Source organism: Cystoisospora suis (genome assembly GCF_002600585.1).
Source record: "Cystoisospora suis strain Wien I chromosome Unknown contig_5027, whole genome shotgun sequence".
Taxonomy (NCBI): Eukaryota; Apicomplexa; class Conoidasida; order Eucoccidiorida; family Sarcocystidae; genus Cystoisospora; species Cystoisospora suis.
This window is the reverse complement of record NW_027157819.1, coordinates 16,904-36,715: the sequence shown is the minus strand read 5'-3', so window position 1 is coordinate 36,715 and position 19,812 is coordinate 16,904. Positions and strand designations below refer to the sequence as shown.

Here is a 19,812-nt window from a genome sequence, read left to right as displayed (position 1 = left end):
AGAGATCGATAGATTAGAGATAGATAGATAGATTAAACATAGATAGATAGATAGGTTAATAGATAAAGATAAAGATAGATAGATTAATGATAGATATTTAGATGACAGGGATGCCCACTTTTTTGGTGAGGGAGTAGGCGAAGCGAGAGGCGAATGGCGGAGATCACGCGCGACGGAGATGAAGCCGTATAAGTGCAGGTAATACATCGACGCCACATACGCACACCTCTGGGAATACTGGGGTGTACGCTTGGCGCCGGACCATACCATGGAGCCACCAAAACCTTCACGCATGCATTGCAGTGTTCCGCTTCAATGCCTATGAAGCGGACGGACCCCCGCTTGTACCACGTGAACAATCGCCATGCTAAGAACTGGACATGCATTTTCTTATTGTTTGATCGGCTCGGGAAGGCTTCTTCAGAAAAGCAGCCACTCGGCACACGGGGACAAAGAGATCAGTCGCGAGACAGCTGCATGAAGTACGACACGTTTATTCACACCATACTGAAGGTACTATTGTTATCTTGGCAACACATGTTGCAAACCAACCTGCTTGGAAGTCAGCCACTGAAGGTTCTCCACACCCGAATCGGAACGCGGGTGTGACACGCCGTAGTATCGGTGCTCCAGCGCGTACAGATCCGCTCCAAGAGCGTCCCCCACCTCCCTGAGAAGACCTGAAAATGAAAAGGCACCTCTTAAAGTGCCGGGTGTGTCCATGTGCCACTTTCGCTGGAGAAAAACATCCGCCATGCAACCAGTATTGATACATGAGGGACCTACACAGGTGCTTACGCCCTCTCCCGCTCTGGTTAGACCCCAAATGGTGTGCACTTGAGTGCGACAGGTAGGTGCGCGGGGCGTTTCCCATCGGACAGATAGACACAAGTCCCCAGTCTGTATGCACTGAATTCTACACCACTAGTACCTGCAGGCGAATACCCGGCAAGACGGCGGGTTGTTCAACCGGTAAGCATGCAGCCCGGCTTCCTTCTTAATGCTTGTCCGAGTGTCAACCCAACCGCACGAACACATCCCAAGCTGCACCTGGAGATGGACACTGGTGACGACAGGTACCCATGGGCATACAGAGTAAAAGCATACGACAGGTGTGTGACACAAAGCTGGAAAGGCAGCCACGAGATACCTGCTTGCACCTCCAACGGCGAAAGCGGCCCTTCACCCCCTATGTATATGAAGACGGGCCTGACTCCTTGCTCATGGCCATAGGCTTCCATCGTGTCGTCCCGTGAACCCGGGGTTGCGTCCGTCCTTGAGAATTGATCTGGTTTCCTCTCCGTGGGCCTGCCCCTCCCGTCCGTGCTCCCCTGCGGTCTGTCCGTCCCATACTCGCTCCCCTCGCTTCCTGTCGGGCTAGCCCCAGGAATTCTACGTCGTGCTCCTGCATGCTGGTCAACTGACCGGCAAGGCGACTTCACTTTAGCGCTGAACACCTTCTGCTTCCACTCATCGTGGCTCGGCCGGTTGAAAATAAGGGGATTCCCGTGATCTAAAGGCTGTTCAAACCAGAACTCCTCCACATCCCTTTCCAGTAAAGACAAAGAGAAAGATCCCGACGTCGCAGACGCGCCGTCCGCCTCCCTGGTGTCTGCCGTGGGTGCACGGAAAGGCCGCACCGCGATATGCTGGTTCTCTCTTTCGATTTGCTGTTGGGCAGAACCCTCCGTCACGAGACCCCATGGCAGGCGACGAACACTGAAGGGGAGCCAGAGAGGGTTGGTATCATCTTGAGCCTGCTTACCGCCGAGTGCTTCAGAACTACCTGCTGCAAGCAACAAGCGTCTGTGCTCTTCCCTCTGGACCGGCATAAAACGGTAGTACCAGCCTGTGGCCTTCGCTTCACCAACCAAACAGTACAAGACCAGCAGAGCGACAGCAATGGTGATTAAGCAACACGATAATGGCCTCTTGCCAGAGGGCCCAAGGCGGGAAAGCCGATCCATGTACTCGGTAGATGTGCCTACCACTTTGGTTATTTTCCGGGGCGGCAGGACGAGTTGAGGCCCTGCGAGACACAGAAAAACAGTCCGGATCTACGCTGAATCCCGGGCAAGGCGGAGGTCTCAACGGGAATGCACACTACAAGAGATAGAACGACCAAAAAGTAGACGCTCCTCTTTTTTAGCAATCGCACGTTAGTACGGCTGTGCGGAGACACACGGCTTGAAAAGCTGATAAGCGGGCGAATAGACACCGCGGCCCCCTTTGGTTGTTGGCGGCGAAAACGAAGAAGATTATGAAACATAAGCTTTTTGGAGGACGGTGACGGATCACACACGTCAAAAGGGTCAATCGAAGTTTGCCGGTCGAGTTGGAAGCTCCCGAGATAAGATACTCACGGATTCCCGTACAGCTCTCTTTTTGAGTCCATGCAGCGTCTTGACTTCCTCCCGAGAAGCCAGCTGTACCGCAGCTCCTCGGTGCCCTCTAAACCACCGCGTCTACGCCACGCAGGACGGCGCCGCCAGATCCAGTTGGTTGGCCGTATGGGCACCAGTCCTGCCTTTTCAGAAAGACATGCAGGAGCAGGCTCCTTTCTGTGTGACGTGTAGTCGGTCGCGCCTGGGACGCCGCGAAGGAACAAGCCTGACACCTGTGCCACCGGTACATGCCCGCTGAGTACAACTTCTCGACGGCTCCGTGGCGCAGACGGCCCAGCGGAAGACTGGTGGCCTACGGACTGGCCGATATTCCTTGCAGGAGCTTGAGAACTATCGGAAGCCCCCCATTTAATGGCCGTTTCGAAACATGCGAAACCCCAGACTGAAGTTTCCCCCTTCAGGCCTCGACAGCGTAAGAATCTAACAAGGCGCCTCCTCCGGCGCGCGTCTCCCACACCACACACACACATCTGCACGGCCTACAGGGAACCGCCGCGGCGGTCGTCGGAAGGCGCAGCGCGGGCGTTACACACGTTACACCTGTATGTTTCCTTCAGGGGGACTATGCGAACGTTGTGTCGGTCGCTTGCTGACTCCAAAACAGCCCTCAGGGATCCAGCAGTAGCCGGCCACAACGTAGATACGACATAGCGCTGCGTAGACAGCTTATCTCCGGTCGGGTGCACCTGACGCCACGAGGGCAGTACGCTTCAGTGACGCGCCGCGTCATCTAGACGAAGGAGGAGCGCGCATCCGAGCCGCCAGCGAACAGTACTCCTTCCTTAGATTCTCAGCCTACCGCGAATTTTGTTCCCTTCCAGTGCCTGGCCACCTCAAGCGCAAATTTCACGGCTGTGGTATCTTTTCGATCTGAATGAAGTACCTGAGAGCGCGTGCGCTCTCGAAGACTGGAGTTGTTACGGTGTACGTGTTCGGCCACGGCGGTGGAAGGATTCGAGCGCGTCTTCTACACGAACAGTTCCTCCGTAGGACACCTTCCATTTGAGAAAATGGAATCATGACCAAACTCAGCGGTCAGCGAGCAATGAGTGTGAATGATAAAGCTAGCGCTTCATACGATGCGTACATGGCGACTCTGCCGAGTCTCGATTGCTAGTTAAGAAAACAGAGTCTGAGATAGGAGCTGTGAACACGTCAGAGCGCCGGCAATTCAGTACACCATTGGCCCACGTTAGTCAAGGAAAAGTCCATGGCATTCCTGAACTGCGGCAACCATCGACGACGATTCTGTCCATTTCAGTGGGTAGAGCATATGCCAAAGGCGCACTTCTACCACGTCAAGTGAAGGGTGCCGCGTAGGCTCCGCTGTCTCGAGATAGTGGCTCCCTGTAAGCGGGTGCCATGGACGCAGCCGCATCGATACCCGTAGTCGCCGGTTACACCTGAGTACGTTGAGGGATGCGTCCCAACGACAAAGAAAAACTACGTGCACCGGTCTGCGTCGACACGACGCACGACCCGCACCTGTCCTTTCTGTCTAGCTGCTCACCAAGTACGTACCGAAGTGGGCGCTTGAAGTCCAAGAGATTCAAAGGCCTCCTGGCGTTGTCTGCAAGCATCCGAAGTGAGGACACTGAGGTTGACGAGCACTTCCGCGGGGACCGATAAGCCAGGAAACTTGCCAGCGTCAACTGGTGGAATCCAGTGCGCAACGGAGTTAGCGCGGTCCGCGCTTTCGAGCCACAGGAGTGATACCAGCCCCCGGAGCCGTAATACTGTGTGCGACAAATTACAGTAGCTCTGCGCAAAAAAGGATGGAGCTTTCTCGCAGGCGGGAGTGCCGGAGCTTGTTCACCCAGTTCACTTCGCTGGAGTTTCCACGCAACCCAGCAGTTAGGGCAGGGCGGCTTCGATCAATATCCTAAAACGGGCAATAGTCCCCCATCTTCGCACCTGCCTGGGGAGCTTTGACCAACGCAGGACTCCAAGGCAGCCGACTGGCTTGTCCCACGGTTGTCTTCTGCGAGCCTGTCCGCAACTGCAGAATGGGGACGTGGTCCTTCTGCGGAAACCACAGTACCTGTCCTATGAATTGTATCGCTGGCCCACCGCCGCGCATCATGCTGGTAAGGTAGGGGTGGCGCCCGGAAAGAGGTACACGATTCGGTCGGAGGGCCTGGAATTGTCTGCTTCAAAGCGCTCACCGCATCCACGCCTGTCCCTACTCCCGCTGAACTAGCGAAGGACTCCTGCACTGCAGGTACGTAACTGAATTCGGGTCGTGGAGTCTGAGAAAAAAGAACACGGAAAGAGCCTGAGTGCTCACCGGGGGGACCCAACCGTGAGCCGTCAAGAGTAACACCTCCAACGTCTGCGATCACTTCCACAGACGAAAGGCTGAGGCAAGCAGAAGAAAAGCACTGTAGCCTAGCATGATTCCGGAGAGGAACGCTGCCACACGCCGGTTGCAGTGTCCTCTCCAAGCTGACTCAGTTAAGCAGGATCATCAAAGTGCGGGTACAGGGGCAGCCGGTAACATCTTGTCCTCCTTACCCCCTTCTCGGCGAAACGTGTGTCCTCTTTCAGGCCTTGCCAACAATCGTTCGCGCAGGAAAGAGCCGGCAAGCCAGCTAGCTCGGCTGCAGAAAGCGCGCCCCTGATCCAGCGGTGTCTCAAAGCTTGCCTTGCCTGCCAGAAAGCCGCCGGCAAACAGAAAGTCTGCTGTGAAACATCAGCCACCTGTCCCCCCTGTGACGGCCACGCGGTTGGGACATTATCCGCGAGTCTTAGCACACGACCATGTAAGACAACACCTACCGTTAAGCGCCTCTCCGGACACACTTGCAGGACGTCAAATAGAAATTTCCAGGCTCCGCTGGACACGCGGGTTCTGCACGCATCATCAGGCGATACAACAGTTACAGAATCAAGTGGATGGAGATATGCACGGGGCCCGCACAGCTGCTGTGTAGTGCCTTATTTCGATTAAACTTACGACTGAGAAGGAACGATGCTCAGCCGGCGTTCCACAATCTGTTGATAGAGAGTTGGAGTGTCCCGGGATGCAAAAGCAGCTTTCCCGAAAAGTACGGCAAAGCACAAGACTCCGACGCTCCACATGTCGGCCTACAAAAAGTTGTCCAGACGGAACGAACGAGACTGCACGGTCGGGACACTCTCAGGATGCGGAGCGGGATGGTTTCTTCTCAGGTCCAAGGCGACCGGCAAATGTCGCACGCACCTGAGTGTCATACGAGGACCGCTGAAGCATCTCAGGCGGTAGGTAAAAGTCACTCCCACAAAGTGAAAGGCTTCTGTCCAGGCTTCCGCACCTGCAAGGACAAACGCGAAAAGATCGTAAGGTATCCCTGAGTCAGTAGGTGTTTCCAAGCCGCTTTCATTCACCGTCGTCCCAGCACTCCGACTCACAATATACGTTCACTCACAGTCTCTTTGCCAGGCCGAAATCTGAAATCTTTATATCGAGGACGTCACTTCCGTCCTTTCCAATCAAGATGTTCTCGGGCTGTAGAAGAGTTAAAGACACGGGAGGCACCACGCGGCATTAGCTGGTGTCTCCGTCTGTACTGGATACGGAGAGCCTTCTTCCGACATACCTTTACGTCGCGATGAATGATCATTCGCTCATGCAGAAAAGCCAGGCCGTGACACTGCGGAGACACACACACAAGGCGTCGCAGCGTATTCTGCCCTATGATAGGTCACCAACTTCAAACGAACCCAGCAATGTCACCTGTCTGCGTCGAACCCAAGACCCCGCGGCAGCAAGACGTTTATGGTCTGCTTACGAGTTTGAAGATCAGACACCGCGCCTGATTTTCGCTCAAAGCTCCATAACGGGTTAAGTGCTGTGCCAAGTCTCCACCTCCGCAGTAGTCAATTACCAATCCAATGCGCCACATGCTGCGGGGGTTGTTTTCATCAGCTGGGCTTCGCTGCTCGATCACCCCGTTTGATGCGAGCGAGCCACCAAGGTGCGACCTGGTTCCGGTAGGAAATGCAGAGTTACCGTTTCTCGGTTCTGGTGGCTTGGGGAGGGTGTCGAAGGGAAACGGGTCGTGTTTAGATACAGCAGCCGAGGGGCAAGACACCGGTACACGCTCCTTGTATGAATCTACCAGGCGGATTAAGTAGGGATGGTTGCATCCGACTTCCTCCATGATCGCGATTTCTTCTTCAATTCTTCTTAGGGTCCGTGAATCCCAGGTCCAGCAGGTCATCACTTTCATCGCGAATCGCTGTGAGGGATGGCCGGTACTGACGCACTCGTAGACAGTAGAAAATTGTCCGCTGTAAAACGAAAAAAACAACATACACGTAGTTACAACTGTAGCATTTGCAGTGTCGCAGTGGGCCGTCCATGCGGGGTGCAGACAAACACTCGATTTCTCCCTACCTGCCTAGGACCCGTACAGGCTGGTACTTGCCATCAAATTTCCGTGGTTGTCTAAAGTCGTGACGAAGTTCGCCAGGGCGGTAGCCTGAGCAGCCTGTGACCGAACGACAGGGAAGGAGTTGACATCATGAGGCAACCGGCCACCTGGCTGGGCCAGGCCACCAACCACAGTAATGCCGCAATGCAAGGTCTCACGAGTTTGGACTGATTACGCTGTACGCAGGACATACCGGATGCATGGTTCCCCATTGCTGCAACTCTATCTTGAGCCAACACGGGGCACTTCTTTCCAGGTCTGAGACGAGAAACGCCGGGCGCGCTTCCGACGGGCCGCAGGGCTCGACAGTCGGCACCCCCCCGCCCCAAGACACGAGCTGCGAAAGCTGTCACGAAAAACAATTCACCGACAACGTAGGTGGACACACGAAAGATCTCCAGCTCCTGTTCTTTGGCCAGAACGACAGGAAAACCCAACAGTCCTTTTACAGAGTGGATCTGTAGTCAGAGCGCTGTCGGGGACGCCGCGGCAAAGGTACTAACTACTTCGGGGTATGCCTGGCTGAAGAAGGGTGGGACTGGAATGGTCGTAGGAACAGCGTCGCGCGGCGTCCTTGCACTCGGGCATGGTTCATGTGTCAAATTCAAAGGCACATGCCAGTGAGACACGTTTACTCCAGAGGGGGAGCAACAAAGGGCGACGGGACCCCCCTTGACGTGCACGGGGGAAGAGCCTGTCAAAGCTGCGATCCGGCCGGCTAGCCAACCACGGACGGAGGGTCAGGCCTCCCCACGTCCCGTCTTGGGCACGAACGACAGAACACCGGCCGCTGTCGACCCTGCTCTGCAACAGGCGACGCTTGCAGCAAGACACGGTCCGTCGCGGGACCGGGAGTGAAATGAAGGTTTCTCCTTGCTGTTTTGAAACTGGGAACAGCGCGAGTGTCGAATATAGGCTGCTGCGTCGCTGGCTGCTTGTTGGTGAGCGATGCCTCTCCGGGTGCCAAGCTACTAGACGCTGTGCAGAACGGGGTGAGCAGCGGCGTTGCACCCGAACCCCCCTCATGTTTCCAGGTCACTTTTTACCCCACTGCTGAAAGCGAGGCTTGCTCGGTGTGGCTTTTGCTTTTGTCGTACGGAGGCGCTATTCAAGTCGCGCTTACACCGACAAAAAATGGGCAGGCCAGACCGCCGGTCAGCGTGCGGTAGTGTACCTGTGGCCTCGGCTTCCCCGGGGTCCGTGGCGTTTGATGAGCCTGATCAGGGAAGAAGCAGTATCCGAAAGGTGACAGTTCTTTGCAACCACCTGATTCGCCGTAGGTCTAGAGCAGAGACGTTTTGAGACGGTCCAGCAACGTCGCTGCTGCTGGCAAACGAAAGCAATGAGTGTGGGAGTAACAGTTACCATGCGCAGCCGACATTCACGCGCGACAGCTAAAGCTGGGGTGTCCCTCAGCGCATCCCCTGCTCAGGACCGCAAGTGTCATGTATCACTAATATGGAGAGGCCGCTTTGGTGGTTTTTCGGGTTGCGATCTTCATGGACAACACTTCCGGCGGCACGCTGGCCGCGCTACACGGTTTCCGCGGAGAGATCGAACTGGGTGAGCGCACCGCCGTCTACGGGCTGGCCTGTGAGCGACGACCCTACACTTACCACCTCCGAACAGCCTGCGTGTTGCCTGGGTGCGGCGCTCGTTGAGAATCGAGCTGCCTACTGCGGGAACTCGCCCGTCGAGATAGACCACACATGGGAATATCGCAGTCCGAAGAACCACGAGAGCCGTCACCGCCATACTAGCGATACATGACACCTGCGGTCGTCAGCAGCCGAAGTGCTGAGGGATATCGCTGTTACCAGCTTTAGCAGCTGTGGCAGTTTCGGGCGCACAAATCAAACATATTATAGGGATGGCGCCTAGCCACAGCAGCGAAGGTACTAGTACTGTGGGGGAACTTGAACCAAACCTAACGGTGAGAGGAAGGGGTGGAGACAGCAGCGCAATCCCGTCATGGGACCACCGAACTTCAGTCAAGCAGAACATGGACTCTCACGGCACCGGGCCTGAAAGACGGCTCAAGTGAGTTACGAAAATAGCACCGAAACCGGACATGGCTGGACAAAGTTTTTTCGGCGATGGGAAAAGCGGGAAGCGGTGACAACTATCTCACGTGGCTGAACGAAGACGACAGAGAGAACTCACGGAGACAAGAATGACATTCTGCGGTGCTGTCGCTGCGGTTACGCACGCCAGGAGGCTGCTCACGCACCCACAGAGGGTCCAGTGAGTTCAGCGGGGTGTAGGGACTTTAGCCCGCTTTCGAATTCTGCACATGACAGAACACCTAAGACCGCGCGTACCGCGACGAAGCAGCTGTGGAGCGCCTGGAAAGAATCTGGCGAGTAGGCAGCGTGTTGTCTCACAAGCCCAGAACAAAGCTTCGCGCGCACATCTCGAAGTTCATAACCTCGTTCTCATTCGCTTCAAGCAGGAGAAGATTGGACGCGGTGCTAATGATACGCAGTGATGCCATCCTCTGACATCGGCACCTCAGTGAAGAATCCCTAGCAAGCCGCAGTGTCTATGGATTCACGTCTTATCTTGGGTTTTGCCAGGTGACGCGTGTTCGTCATGTGTACTGTCAGCAATACGTGCACCATGAGGCGAGTTTAGACAGCTGTGCTGCACACGCGTTGTGTGTGGCTGGACTGTTGAAATTTGATGTAAGGGGATACCACAACGTTAGCTCACTGGGAACCTGTCCGTGGTTCCCACGTGAGACCGTAGCCTCGTTAAAGCGTTTCTGTCTCTCGGCCACAACGCCTCGGTGCGCGGACAACTGCAACACGGGGTCCACCGGCCTCGATGGGGTGTCGGAGGACATGGCAGACCAGATCATGTTTGGATAGTGTGGCATCGCGATTAAGTTCAGCAATAACCCGAAGCCAAAGACAGAGTTCGCCGGCCAACGCGAACCGAAGTCTTGCGAACGCGAATTGCCTTTGTGTCCTTCAGCTGTTCTGGTGCCAGCAGACGACCGGCTGTGCTGGTGCACGCTCATTCTAAGTTTGTCATTTTTCCTTGAACAATAGCGAAGTGTTGTGGCTTGAACAGAGCCCGCACGCGTTTGGAGTTTCGTCTTCCCACCAGTAGTCGGTGGCGAAAACACTACTCTCGCTGCTTGGTCCTTGGTACCTCGCTCACTTTTCTTCCTGCTTCTTAAACCTGCACGCGCATGCGGTGCCATTATGCCGCTGGTTTTCCGCTTCTCTTGTGACCCAGCATGGTTTGCTTAGACTGGTGCTCTGCTGTCGCATCAGCAGTTGTTAGGTAACATGTCCTTCGCGGGTTTTCTTGTATTACAGTCGGGTGCGCCGACCGGCATATCCGGTGCCACCACTCATATGGTGCTCCGTTAAACTGGAAAAGCGAGAAAGGAAAGACTTGAGTTTTCCGAACCAGTTTCCTTACTTTCTGATTCGTGTGGCCCTTGTGGTGGCATGCGTGGGAAACCTGCAGTTTTTGAGATATCTTTGCTCTCTTCCCCTGAACGTTAGTCCTGCCGTCCGCACTCTAGTTCGGTATTCACATTGCTGCTTCGGCACTGCGCGGTCTGTACCGGGAGGCTGCAGGCAGAAGCCATTCGAGCGTCCTGTTAACCCGCCCTGAGAAGTGTCCGATTTGACGCGGGCCGGTGTCCGTCTTCTCGTGTTCGCTCAAGACACTCGGCCGTCCGCCTCTGGAAGTCTTTCTTGCCTTCACTCAACTTCCGGTGCTTTGTTCTTCTAGGTGCTGGTTCTCTCACTGCTTCACTGCGGTGAGGGGTTCACACGCCGTCCATTCTCTCTCGGGACGCACCTACTTTACGATCGGGGAGAGTTCCAGAGGAGTTGGAGATGAGGGACTCGCGAACCCAAAGTCGGATGCTTAGTGGGTAAAGGCGCCACGTTCTTTTTTCCCAGGAAGTGTACTGCAGTGACTGAGAACTGAGAGGGGTCGGGACTATCCGAGACACCAGTCTGCCCTTTCCATGTGTCACTCAGCTCCAACCAGCACTCTTTACACCGGGGCAGGACGCAATCTTCGGGTCTAGGGCGACACGGTCGTGGGCCAATGTACTACATGAAGCCGACAGCCATCGCTGTTGGGGCAGACAAGCGCACTGTGGGCAGCGACCGCCCACCGGTGCTCTCGCACCGGCTGTCACCCTATTCGGAAAGACATTGTGTTGCCCTTCTGATGTCTTCTTATCTGTACGATAGAGGCTCGTTTCAGTTTGTCCTTGGAGAAGACTAGGCACTTATTGTTTGTGTGGGACGCGCGGCTGTGGCTCCGGGCGGGGCTCCTGCGCTGGCCACGGAAGCCGGTGCACCAGCAAACCGCAATCGAGCACTGCCTGGGGACACAAGGGACTAGCGAAGGATACACGACAGACAGCATGCAATATGTTTTGGAATACTAGCTCATTGGTTGTGCGGCTCTGGTGTACTGTTTCAGCATGGCATCCCCACGGCACGCATGGTGGGCCACCTTCCTTAGGGTAGGCCAGTCTCAAACTTCCGCACCTGACTGGATTGCTTCCAGTACTCCTGAAATTCGGGAATGTGCCAAGCCTCTTTAGACTGTCCAAGGGTCGTACTTGAAACTCTGTTTCCGTCTTTCTTTAGGTTCCGGAAGACCAGTGACGCCTCTCTGGCTTTCCTGGTTTCGGGGGCCACGTGTCACACTGGAGAAGCTGTTCCGCCGATGCGTCGTGGCCCTACTGGTTGAGATCCGCGATAAAGCGGGTTTGAGCTTTTCTCTGGGTGTCAGATATCGTGACGTTTGGATGGGCGATTCATGATTGCCAACTGACCTCATCCTGCAACTTTCTCTCTACGATGATGAAGGATTCGGGTGTGTTGAGTGTACACAGCAGTTCAGCAGATTTGCCATATACCTTCCAGGAAATCCTGAAGTTGAACTATGATGCAGCCGGTGCTCTTTGCTAGCATTCCGAAAGATTACCACGGGTAGCCGCGCCTCAGCAGCAATGTTGACAACAGTATAGGGCGGCGGGTTTCTGTCATTGAATGCCGGAAAAATCTGTCAGGTCGGACGAACTGATAGTTCTTCAGGAAGCTGCCGATGAGGAACAATACCTGCATGAACTGCGGCTTGTCTGCTGCCACGGCTAATAGCGGCGCTATGACCGTGGACAGGACTACGAGTAGCAACGTAGATCGCATCCTAAAGAAATACCGGGCCTACAGACAAGCACTACCTCATACACTGAGACACTACAGCTCTCTCTCATGGCAGCGACTCGCTGACTACTGTTGAGATCTGCCGGCAGTTTCTGCCTGTACGTACACACCCACGGGTGCCCTGCGTCCGGCACCACAATGTGTTAAGCCCTTTTCAGCTGTAGTCCGAGTAGTTTTCCTGCCAGTGGCGTCCGCATTTCCTGTCACCCGAACGATGAAGCTTGGTGCGGCCGCGGTTATTTGTCTGGGGGCTTTGGCCGGAATGACGTCGGCTTCGGCCCTGGAGGCGCCGACGGTTCAAAGCGGCATGTCCGTGTCGGTGTTAAGGATAACGTCTGCTGGGGATCAACCATCCCAGATTCTCATCGGAAATGATGGCGCCCACTACTCTCTTGGGGTAGACGGGTCTGGGAACTTTGTTTTAAAAAGTGATAGGTCACCACTTCTTGTCGTAGATTCCGAGGATAAAATGACAGTAACAGCGCCGCATTTTGCAGCCACGTAAGAAACGTGAACAGGGGTTTCGCTTCTGCGTGAGAACCCATTCTCGCCCTTTTCAGATCGCTGGACCTTAGAGGAAACCTAGAGGTCAATGGTGTCAAGCAATTTCGGCTGATCTTCAGAGAAGACCTTTCCTCCGGGGAGGCGAGGGGTTGGGACAACCCGGGTATGCTCACTCCAAACCAAATCAGGCGGTCAACAGATGTGAAACATCATGCTGCTAGCATCGACAGACATCGTCTCGTCGTGTGCCGGAATCACGATGCTTGGTGGTTTTGGGAAATTTGCCCGGGTAAGAAAGTTGCAGCCATTTGATCTGACAGACGACCAGACTGTCGTGTCCACAGGGCGAGGTCACGAAGAAATATGGCAAACTGCCGCCGCACACTGAGCTGCGGGTCAAAGCTACTTTCCACTTCATTGACGCCTGGGTAGGTAACCTATGAAACCATCCGCTGTCGGTGATCTGGCAGGCAACTGCACACGTAGGTCGGAGAGACCGGCTTCATGAGGTTGGACATCGGTAAGAATTGTACTCTGATCTGGGAGGCTCTCCCATCGAGGAAAGACAAGCTTGGTTTCAGGAGAGCACGGCAGCCTCACTCACGTCTGGGCTGAGCGGTTAGGGACCATTGCCGCTTGTACAGCACGGCAAGCACGCATGCTTTGGTTCCAGGCACTCACAGGATATGGAGCAAGAAGCGGTGAATGTTTGTGGAGGTAAGTCAAGGTCTCGAATATCTAGGGCCACGGAGCAGTCCACGTCGGGCACTTATATGCAGGCGCTGTTGGCGAAGGCAAGTTTGCCACACCTATTGACGTCACTGTCCCTCACACGGGAGACACTGTCACCGTGGGATTCGGGAGCACGGTAAAGACACCTTGAATACATAAGCGACGCTGCTGTTGCACTGTCGAGACAAAAATCAGATACAGGATGACGATCCCTTCGACCAGTCATGGGGAGTACGTCACATTGGAGTCTTGGCACTTAACACACACTGATAGGCACCTGTCAGGTTTCTGGCATCGAGATCTACGTTCGCTAGAAGGGAGACGATCAAGACCTAATTCTCAAACACGTGGTGTGCTGCGTCAGACCTTTTTACATTGAGACAGAACGTGCGCAGCGCAAGAATCCTTTACACAGACTGCAGTATTTTACAATCATAACATGGGCACTTCGGACACATCACCATTTTTCTTGTCGTCTTCTTCCACCATCATTCCTTCTGTCGTCAGTACCAAGCCTGCCACCGAAGTAGAATGCTCGATGGCGGAGATTATGACCTTAGCTGGGTCAATGACACCCTGGGTGATCATATCGCCAAATTTATTCGTCTTGGCATTCCAGCCGTAGCCAAAAGGCTTTCCGGAAGCCAAAATCGCTTTGACAACTTTCTCTCCATTCACACCTGTCAACGCAGGGACCGACCACACATAGCAATAGATTCACCACTGGCAGGCTCTCAGGCAACGTGAGGCAGATGCTCCGCGGACACCGCCACCTACCCGCATTATCTGCGATCTGTTTCGTGATAGATCTCATAGAATCCACGACAATCTTCGCCCCCGCTTTCTGCAGTTCGATTTCACCTTCCATTTCATCTGCAAAGTATTCAGAAACAAAGCGTCCAATATAAGGGGAAGGCCAGAAGTAGCCCGTATAGTAGCCATGCCCATCTAGCAATCAGTGATGCTTACCAACCACCTCGGCTGCCGCACCGGAAGGTTCGTCTCCGTCACAGACCATCTCGTTCCTTGCCGTCGCCTCTATGTCTTCAGCGATCTTATTGAAAAACTCGTCAGTAGAAAGCGCAAGGTACGTAACTCCTCCGCCAGGAACGTAACCCGTTTCCAGGGCTGCGCGCACCGCGTTTATGGAATCCTCATAGCGAAGCCGCTTCTCCTTCTGCTCTGTTTCTGTTGATGCGCCGATCTGCAGAAGCAACACATGGGTGCCGTCAGGAACGCCCTCTTGATACAAGGGAGCAGAGTAACCCTACACCCCTTCTTGACCCCACACGGACAAACCTGCGTACCGTAGCTTGTCCCGCCTTACCATTATCCGCGCAATCCCTCCTGACAGCGCTGCAATGCGCTCGCCCAGCTTTTCTCTATCAAACTTTGATGTAGAAACCTCAAGCTCTTTCTGAAGCTGGGTCACCCTGGATGTAGCACACGAACCAGAGGGCAGCGTACTTTGCTCAGCGCCAGCTTCCCCGCAGCACGGCGTTCGGGGCGGGCACCTTCCACAGCTTTACCTTTCCTTTATACTTGGCTGAAAATCAGGCCGGGTGAGAATGGAAGTGCGGTCCTTTCGAACAACGATGCTCGTCGCATTGCCAACGTGTGCTGGAGTGGCGTCCTCAAGTGGCAGTCCGAGGTCGCGCGAGATAAGCTGCGCATTGGTTGCTACAGCAATGTCTCGAAGATACTCTTTCCGCCGTTCTCCGAACGATGGCGAGCGTATTGTGACCTGCAGCACGATCGCATCCCAGGGGTGCTTTCTCCGCTCAGAGCCAGCGTCAAAGTCGGGGCCAAATCTCGATCACTGCTGGGGTTTCAGTACACTAAGATCTAGTAGACCCCTGGTCATGCTCCAGAATAACGACCTCCTCAGCGAGGAAACTTACAACTTTTAGAAGCTGCCGCATTCTGTTGATAATGCACGTCTGCAAAACCTCCGGTCCGAAGTCCTCGGCGATCAGAACAAGCGGTGCTTTTGTCCGGACGAAGTGCTCCAGAATCGGCAGGATGCTTTGCGCCGTTTCAATTTTATAGTCGCAAACCAGAATAGATGGATTCTGCCATTCAATAATGTCCCGTTCTTCCCCAACCAGAAAATATGGCGATGAGTAACCTCTCTCGAACGTGTAGCCTTCAGTAAACTCAAGCTGAATGGATATCACACGGGCTCCGCAGACATCAGGCACGCCGCACCCGTAGTAAGGACGCAAGAGTATAACAGCAGACACGAACCAACAGCAGGCTCACCAGAAAAACGACATGTCCCCGAAGTACCTGACGGGTTGAACTATCCCTCCATCAACTTGCTTACCGAGTCCTCAAGCGCTGGATTGTCTTCGAGCACGATAGCGGCGTGTCGTCCAAGCCTGTCAAATGACTCAGCTATCACCTGGCCCATTGAAGTGTTCCCACTGGTTGCTACTGTTGCGATATTAAGTAAATCGTTCATGCCTTCGACTGGCTTAGCAAGCCGCTTTACTTCCTCCATCATTACTCTTGCCGCTCGTTGGATTCCACGCTGTAGTGGGATCGGATTGTGCCCCTTGTTGACGTGGTCGACACCCTGAGGGATGCACCACCGTGCACACAATCTCACCACAATCAGGCTTGCGTCATCGGCGAGTACCGCAGAAACTGTCCCGAGTACGAGCCACCACCGACATACCTGACGTGCAATTTCGGCTGTGAGAATGGTTGTTGAAGATGTCCCGTCTCCTGCCCACTCGTCTGATGTGGAGGCCACTTCTTGCACCAGCTTTGCCCCTGCGTTGTGAGCGCGGCTTTTCAGCTCAATATTCCTTGCGATGGTGACTCCATCGTTGACTATCATGGGCGGCCCGTATTCCTTCTCCAGCAGAACATTGCGTCCCCGCGGTCCAAGAGTAACCTGCAAGACACCACGTGCAGATCAAATTGCTTTGACCAAACCTCGACGAGACTGCTGCTTGCGACTGAACACCGCGGACGACCGATCAGTCCCAGAGACAGCACCCACGCCCGCTGTGACTGGCACACAGTCTACACTGGCCTCCCGAGGCCATTCTTACTGAAAGTAGTGGGTACGAAGAAACCCACTCCGAGAAAAATCACAGGTGCTGGTAGCCTGTGAGGTGAGCGGCTTCTAATCCAGTTGGACTGAGAGCCAGACCGGCGAAAACTTACTCGCACAGCTCCAGCGACGGCCTCAATGCCTTCGAGCAGCTGATTGCGACACTCGTCTGCGAGGATTAGCCTCTTCGCTTTGCGAGCCTGCACACACCGGAGGCGAAGGCAGCATTGCACACCCACAGCTGCCGCGTGTCAGGCCAACTAACTGACGCTTCAGCGCTTCGCCGTCTTGCGGCCAAGGACCGGGGAGTCGGGGCTTCGCTGTGTATCCGAAAGTGTGGTGTCCACAAACACCGGGTTGCTGCTTTCCTGCCGGTTCCTGTTCGGTGTCGTGCGTGTGTGCTCACCAGGAGAGGCGGAGAGTCGCCGTAATGTCGCACAGGGTTCCTCTGCGCATCGGCAAGCACAGATCGCAACTGACCCCCTTGGCTTTCCAAGACAGCGGGTCGGTGAGGGCTAGCAGAGGCGTAACGTAATGGCGTGTGCCTTAAGAAAGCATTTGGGGCTGGTAGCTGAAAAGATGCAACCGGGTCCAAAGTGCTGAACACAGCTCCTGCCGCGACAAGCAGCAGGTGCGAGACGCGCACGCACACCTTCATCGTAACAATTCAGGTCCGGAAATTTAGCAGCAACTTGATGACACATGTGGATTTGAGTGTAAAAGGGCGAGACACAGTCCTCTTAGTCCCCTCACCACACCCCACGTCCGGCGTGGCCCTTCGCCCTCCAAGGGCGCTTTCTGCTGCGCATGCGCAGCATGCAATGCGCTTCCGGGTCACCCGCGTCTCCCATGTTTTCTTCAACAAAGCAGTGACAGTAGCTCATAGGAGAAAGGCGACGAGTAATAGTCCAGTAGTCTGCGCAGCTGAAATGGCAAGCGCAGCGTGTCAGAAAACTGTATCTGTCTCCATCCTACGTCGCAATGGCGCAGGTTGCTGGCGACATCGTCGACGGTGAAGCAAGCTTACGAGTCTGTGGTAATTGTCGTGTGCACATTGAGCTGCGTTGTTCGCGGGTGGCCATTTTACCAGTTCTTGACCGAGCAGAGTTTCGCTGTAGAATTGTTGCGTAGCGCATAGAGGCGTTCCCGAGGTGCGCGGTGGCGTCGAATGCCAGTTGCCGTTCACAGCAGCTTTTCCACGAGTTACGGGCGGGGCCCGTGTTTGCTAAGGTAGCTGAGTTGACAACGGCACCCAATTTCAGAAAATGGAGGAGAGCACAAGGAGACTTTTCAGAGCACGCAAAACATGCTGTGATATGCTCCAAGACCGAGGATACCTTGTCCCCGCGCAGGAGAAGACAGAGACTTGGAACGAGTTCTTGCAGCGTTTTCAAGAAAATGAATGCAAGTAAGAGGCACCCTTTACGAGACCCTGCTACCCGCTTTTTGGTGCCCCCCGGTTAAAAGACTGATTTCTGTGCCAGAGGTGTGCCGGCACTCGTTCTGTCTTGTGTCGCTACTGGCCGCACAGACCGCCGACAGGGACGGGAGCACATATTCAGGTTGTCACGGTCTGTTCCATTTTTCGGGTGTAACGCTTTCCGGGCACGTGACAGCTCAAGACATTGTGTCCCACTCACAGCTTTCGAGACGTGAGGAAGTTTGCTGGATTCAGCTTTCACACCACTCAGTCACCGGGGCTCTTGCGGTCGTTCTTGTACAGCCGGTCCCGGATGCTTCTCGTCGCCTCGCATAAGGCGGACCCGGAGAACAAGCTGATTGTATATTTTGCTGACGAAACTAAAAAGACAGGCGTGAAACCAATCAGAGAGTGAGCGGCGTGAGGTCCTGTCTCGGGTGTTCGCAGACCTGGCCAGTTGCTGCTTGCCTCGAAACAGCATTGCTTTGCTGGTCGTGCCCCAGTTCCCGTGCTCTTGTTTGCGGGGTGCTCGATCTGGTTTGTCGCTGAGGCTTAAGGAAAGTGGAAACAGGTGCCTGTAGGATCGCTTTGTAATGAGTTGGGCGAGTGTCTTTCGGCCGCCAAGTTTGAAGCAGTCACGTCGCCACTCCACTCTTCTGAGCGGTGTCTTTCGTGGACTCTACAGGTTGACAGAGCGAATGGAGGAGCGAAATATACAACGGGCCATTCTGGTTACCCAAAATATTCTAACAGCGTTTGCAAGGGATGTAAGACTGGACGATCTATCTGATAAAGTTCGCGACGTCGCTTCAGGGTGGGGAGAAACGGATGCCTTGCGACACTTCCGGACGCAGTGCGCCAGTGCATGGTCCCGCCCTCTCCGTTGCCTAGGTCTTGCATATATGCCCGTAGCTTCTGTGTGCTGTCTCAGGCGATCAATGAAGCCGCCCCTCGGCACATAATCGAAAACTTCATGGAATCTGAGCTCTTGGTAAGCACCCATGAAGATCATTCACATTCCCCTCCTAGGACTTCTTGGAGAGAGTGTGTTGCCGGTCCGGGAAGTGGCACTTTACACTGCAGAACAAGTGGAGGGCACTGGCCTATATGTGTACGTGTATGTCCTTGCAGGTCAATATTACCAAGCATGAGCTCGTGCCACAGCATGTACCGCTGACTAACGACGAGAAGCAGAACTTGCTTGCTCGATACCGCGTAAGTTGCGGGGCAACGGGGTAGTCCCCACTGCATGCCGCGTAATCAAGTCTGGGGGGAAGCCAAGCGGCAAGCTCGCCCGTCTGCTTCGAATAGTAGTAGTAGTGCAGCGTCTCCGGTGGTGGAGCCAGCGCGCTGTCCGTACGCTTGCTCGCATTTAGTGTGGGGCTATCTTCCAAGCATCTGTTTCCTTATGGCCCGCTCAGGTGAAAGAGGTTCAGCTTCCTCGGATACAGTCAGCGGACCCCGTAGCTCGGTATTTTGGACTCTCCCGAGGACAAGTAAGCAGCGCCAGCTTTTCGTTGTCGCCGCCTGTTTCTGTACCCCTTGGCGCGGCCGCTCTTTCTTGTTGCAGTCGTTGCACAGTTATACGATTCACTGCCTCGCAGGTCTCTGGACCACGGGTCGTGGTCTCGGCTTTCGGTGCGCGCCGGGTGATAAATATGGTAATTGCATCGCCGCCGCTGCGCCCTGACGGTGTGTACTGTTCAGGTGGTAAAAATTATTAGGCCCAGCGAAACCGCAGGACGATACGTCACCTACCGGCTAGTGGTGTAAAAGTCTGTTGCTCACATTTCGTCTTGTTTTCAAGAGCGACAGGTTTTGTTGTACGTCGGATTCAAGGCAACACTGTGGTGACTGGTTAGTGGCCTCTCCCGATGCTTCTCCGGGGAATATGTGCTTGTGCATTCGCGTTCGTAGACATTTTTTGACGGTGTCCGGTTCTCAAATATCGGTAGCAGGTTTTCTGCGGCCCCCTGGTGTGCAACAGTGGCTTCCAACGTACAATCGGGAACTTAAGGATGCCTGGACGTCGCAAGTTTCGTTGGCTTAACGACATTAAAAAATT

General features: G+C 54.7%; 5 protein-coding genes across 5 annotated transcripts; 2 read left to right on the top strand and 3 right to left on the bottom strand.

The window, feature by feature from the left end:
• Positions 1 to 129: 129 nt before the first annotated feature.
• Positions 130 to 2,983, bottom strand: CSUI_008784 (serine carboxypeptidase s28 protein). Its single transcript, XM_068068909.1, has one exon. The coding sequence runs from the start codon at positions 1,965 to 1,967 to the stop codon at positions 966 to 968; it is 1,002 nt and encodes a 333-aa protein (XP_067919123.1). The 5' UTR covers positions 1,968 to 2,983; the 3' UTR covers positions 130 to 965.
• An 803-nt stretch (positions 2,984 to 3,786) lies between these two features.
• On the bottom strand, positions 3,787 to 7,550 carry CSUI_008783 (ulk kinase). Its single transcript, XM_068068908.1, has 10 exons — positions 7,014 to 7,550; positions 6,784 to 6,877; positions 6,176 to 6,677; positions 5,984 to 6,037; positions 5,813 to 5,892; positions 5,608 to 5,698; positions 5,362 to 5,492; positions 5,184 to 5,256; positions 4,920 to 5,054; positions 3,787 to 4,654 (listed from the first exon to the last, which is right to left on the bottom strand). The coding sequence occupies exons 1-10, from the start codon at positions 7,030 to 7,032 to the stop codon at positions 4,280 to 4,282; spliced, it is 1,554 nt and encodes a 517-aa protein (XP_067919122.1). The 5' UTR covers positions 7,033 to 7,550; the 3' UTR covers positions 3,787 to 4,279.
• Positions 7,551 to 10,109: 2,559 nt separating this feature from the next.
• On the top strand, positions 10,110 to 11,797 carry CSUI_008782 (uncharacterized protein; the record flags this gene model as incomplete). Its single annotated transcript, XM_068068907.1, has 1 exon — positions 10,110 to 11,797. A coding segment is annotated over one exon (339 nt), but the record flags the coding sequence as incomplete, so codon positions are not given.
• A 1,898-nt stretch (positions 11,798 to 13,695) lies between these two features.
• On the bottom strand, positions 13,696 to 17,042 carry CSUI_008781 (tcp-1 cpn60 chaperonin family; the record flags this gene model as incomplete). The annotated part of the gene is made up of 10 exons (XM_068068906.1): positions 16,734 to 17,042; positions 16,441 to 16,527; positions 15,944 to 16,165; positions 15,590 to 15,841; positions 15,165 to 15,425; positions 14,793 to 15,007; positions 14,591 to 14,696; positions 14,233 to 14,467; positions 14,041 to 14,136; positions 13,696 to 13,943 (listed from the first exon to the last, which is right to left on the bottom strand). Exons 1-10 carry the CDS (start codon positions 16,983 to 16,985, stop codon positions 13,696 to 13,698), a joined length of 1,974 nt encoding a protein of 657 aa, XP_067919120.1. The 5' UTR covers positions 16,986 to 17,042.
• On the top strand, positions 16,949 to 19,758 carry CSUI_008780 (dna-directed rna polymerase). The gene is made up of 7 exons (XM_068068905.1): positions 16,949 to 17,735; positions 18,051 to 18,158; positions 18,433 to 18,514; positions 18,679 to 18,738; positions 18,879 to 18,962; positions 19,169 to 19,243; positions 19,455 to 19,758. The coding sequence occupies exons 1-7, from the start codon at positions 17,593 to 17,595 to the stop codon at positions 19,518 to 19,520; spliced, it is 618 nt and encodes a 205-aa protein (XP_067919119.1). The 5' UTR covers positions 16,949 to 17,592; the 3' UTR covers positions 19,521 to 19,758.
• Positions 19,759 to 19,812: the final 54 nt, after the last annotated feature.

Coding starts and splice junctions, on each gene's coding strand:
- CSUI_008784 (XM_068068909.1), bottom strand. CDS start 1,967: ATGGATCGGCTTTCCCGCCTTGGGCCCTCTGGCAAGAGGCCATTATCG.
- CSUI_008780 (XM_068068905.1), top strand. CDS start 17,593: ATGGAGGAGAGCACAAGGAGACTTTTCAGAGCACGCAAAACATGCTGT. Junction 18,739..18,878: donor TCATGGAATCTGAGCTCTTG/GTAAGCACCCAT, acceptor ATGTCCTTGCAG/GTCAATATTACCAAGCATGA. Junction 19,244..19,454: donor TTGGACTCTCCCGAGGACAA/GTAAGCAGCGCC, acceptor TGTACTGTTCAG/GTGGTAAAAATTATTAGGCC.
- CSUI_008783 (XM_068068908.1), bottom strand. Junction 5,257..5,361: donor AGCATCGTTCCTTCTCAGTC/GTAAGTTTAATC, acceptor TGATGCGTGCAG/AACCCGCGTGTCCAGCGGAG. Junction 5,055..5,183: donor GTCCGGAGAGGCGCTTAACG/GTAGGTGTTGTC, acceptor GCTTTCTGGCAG/GCAAGGCAAGCTTTGAGACA.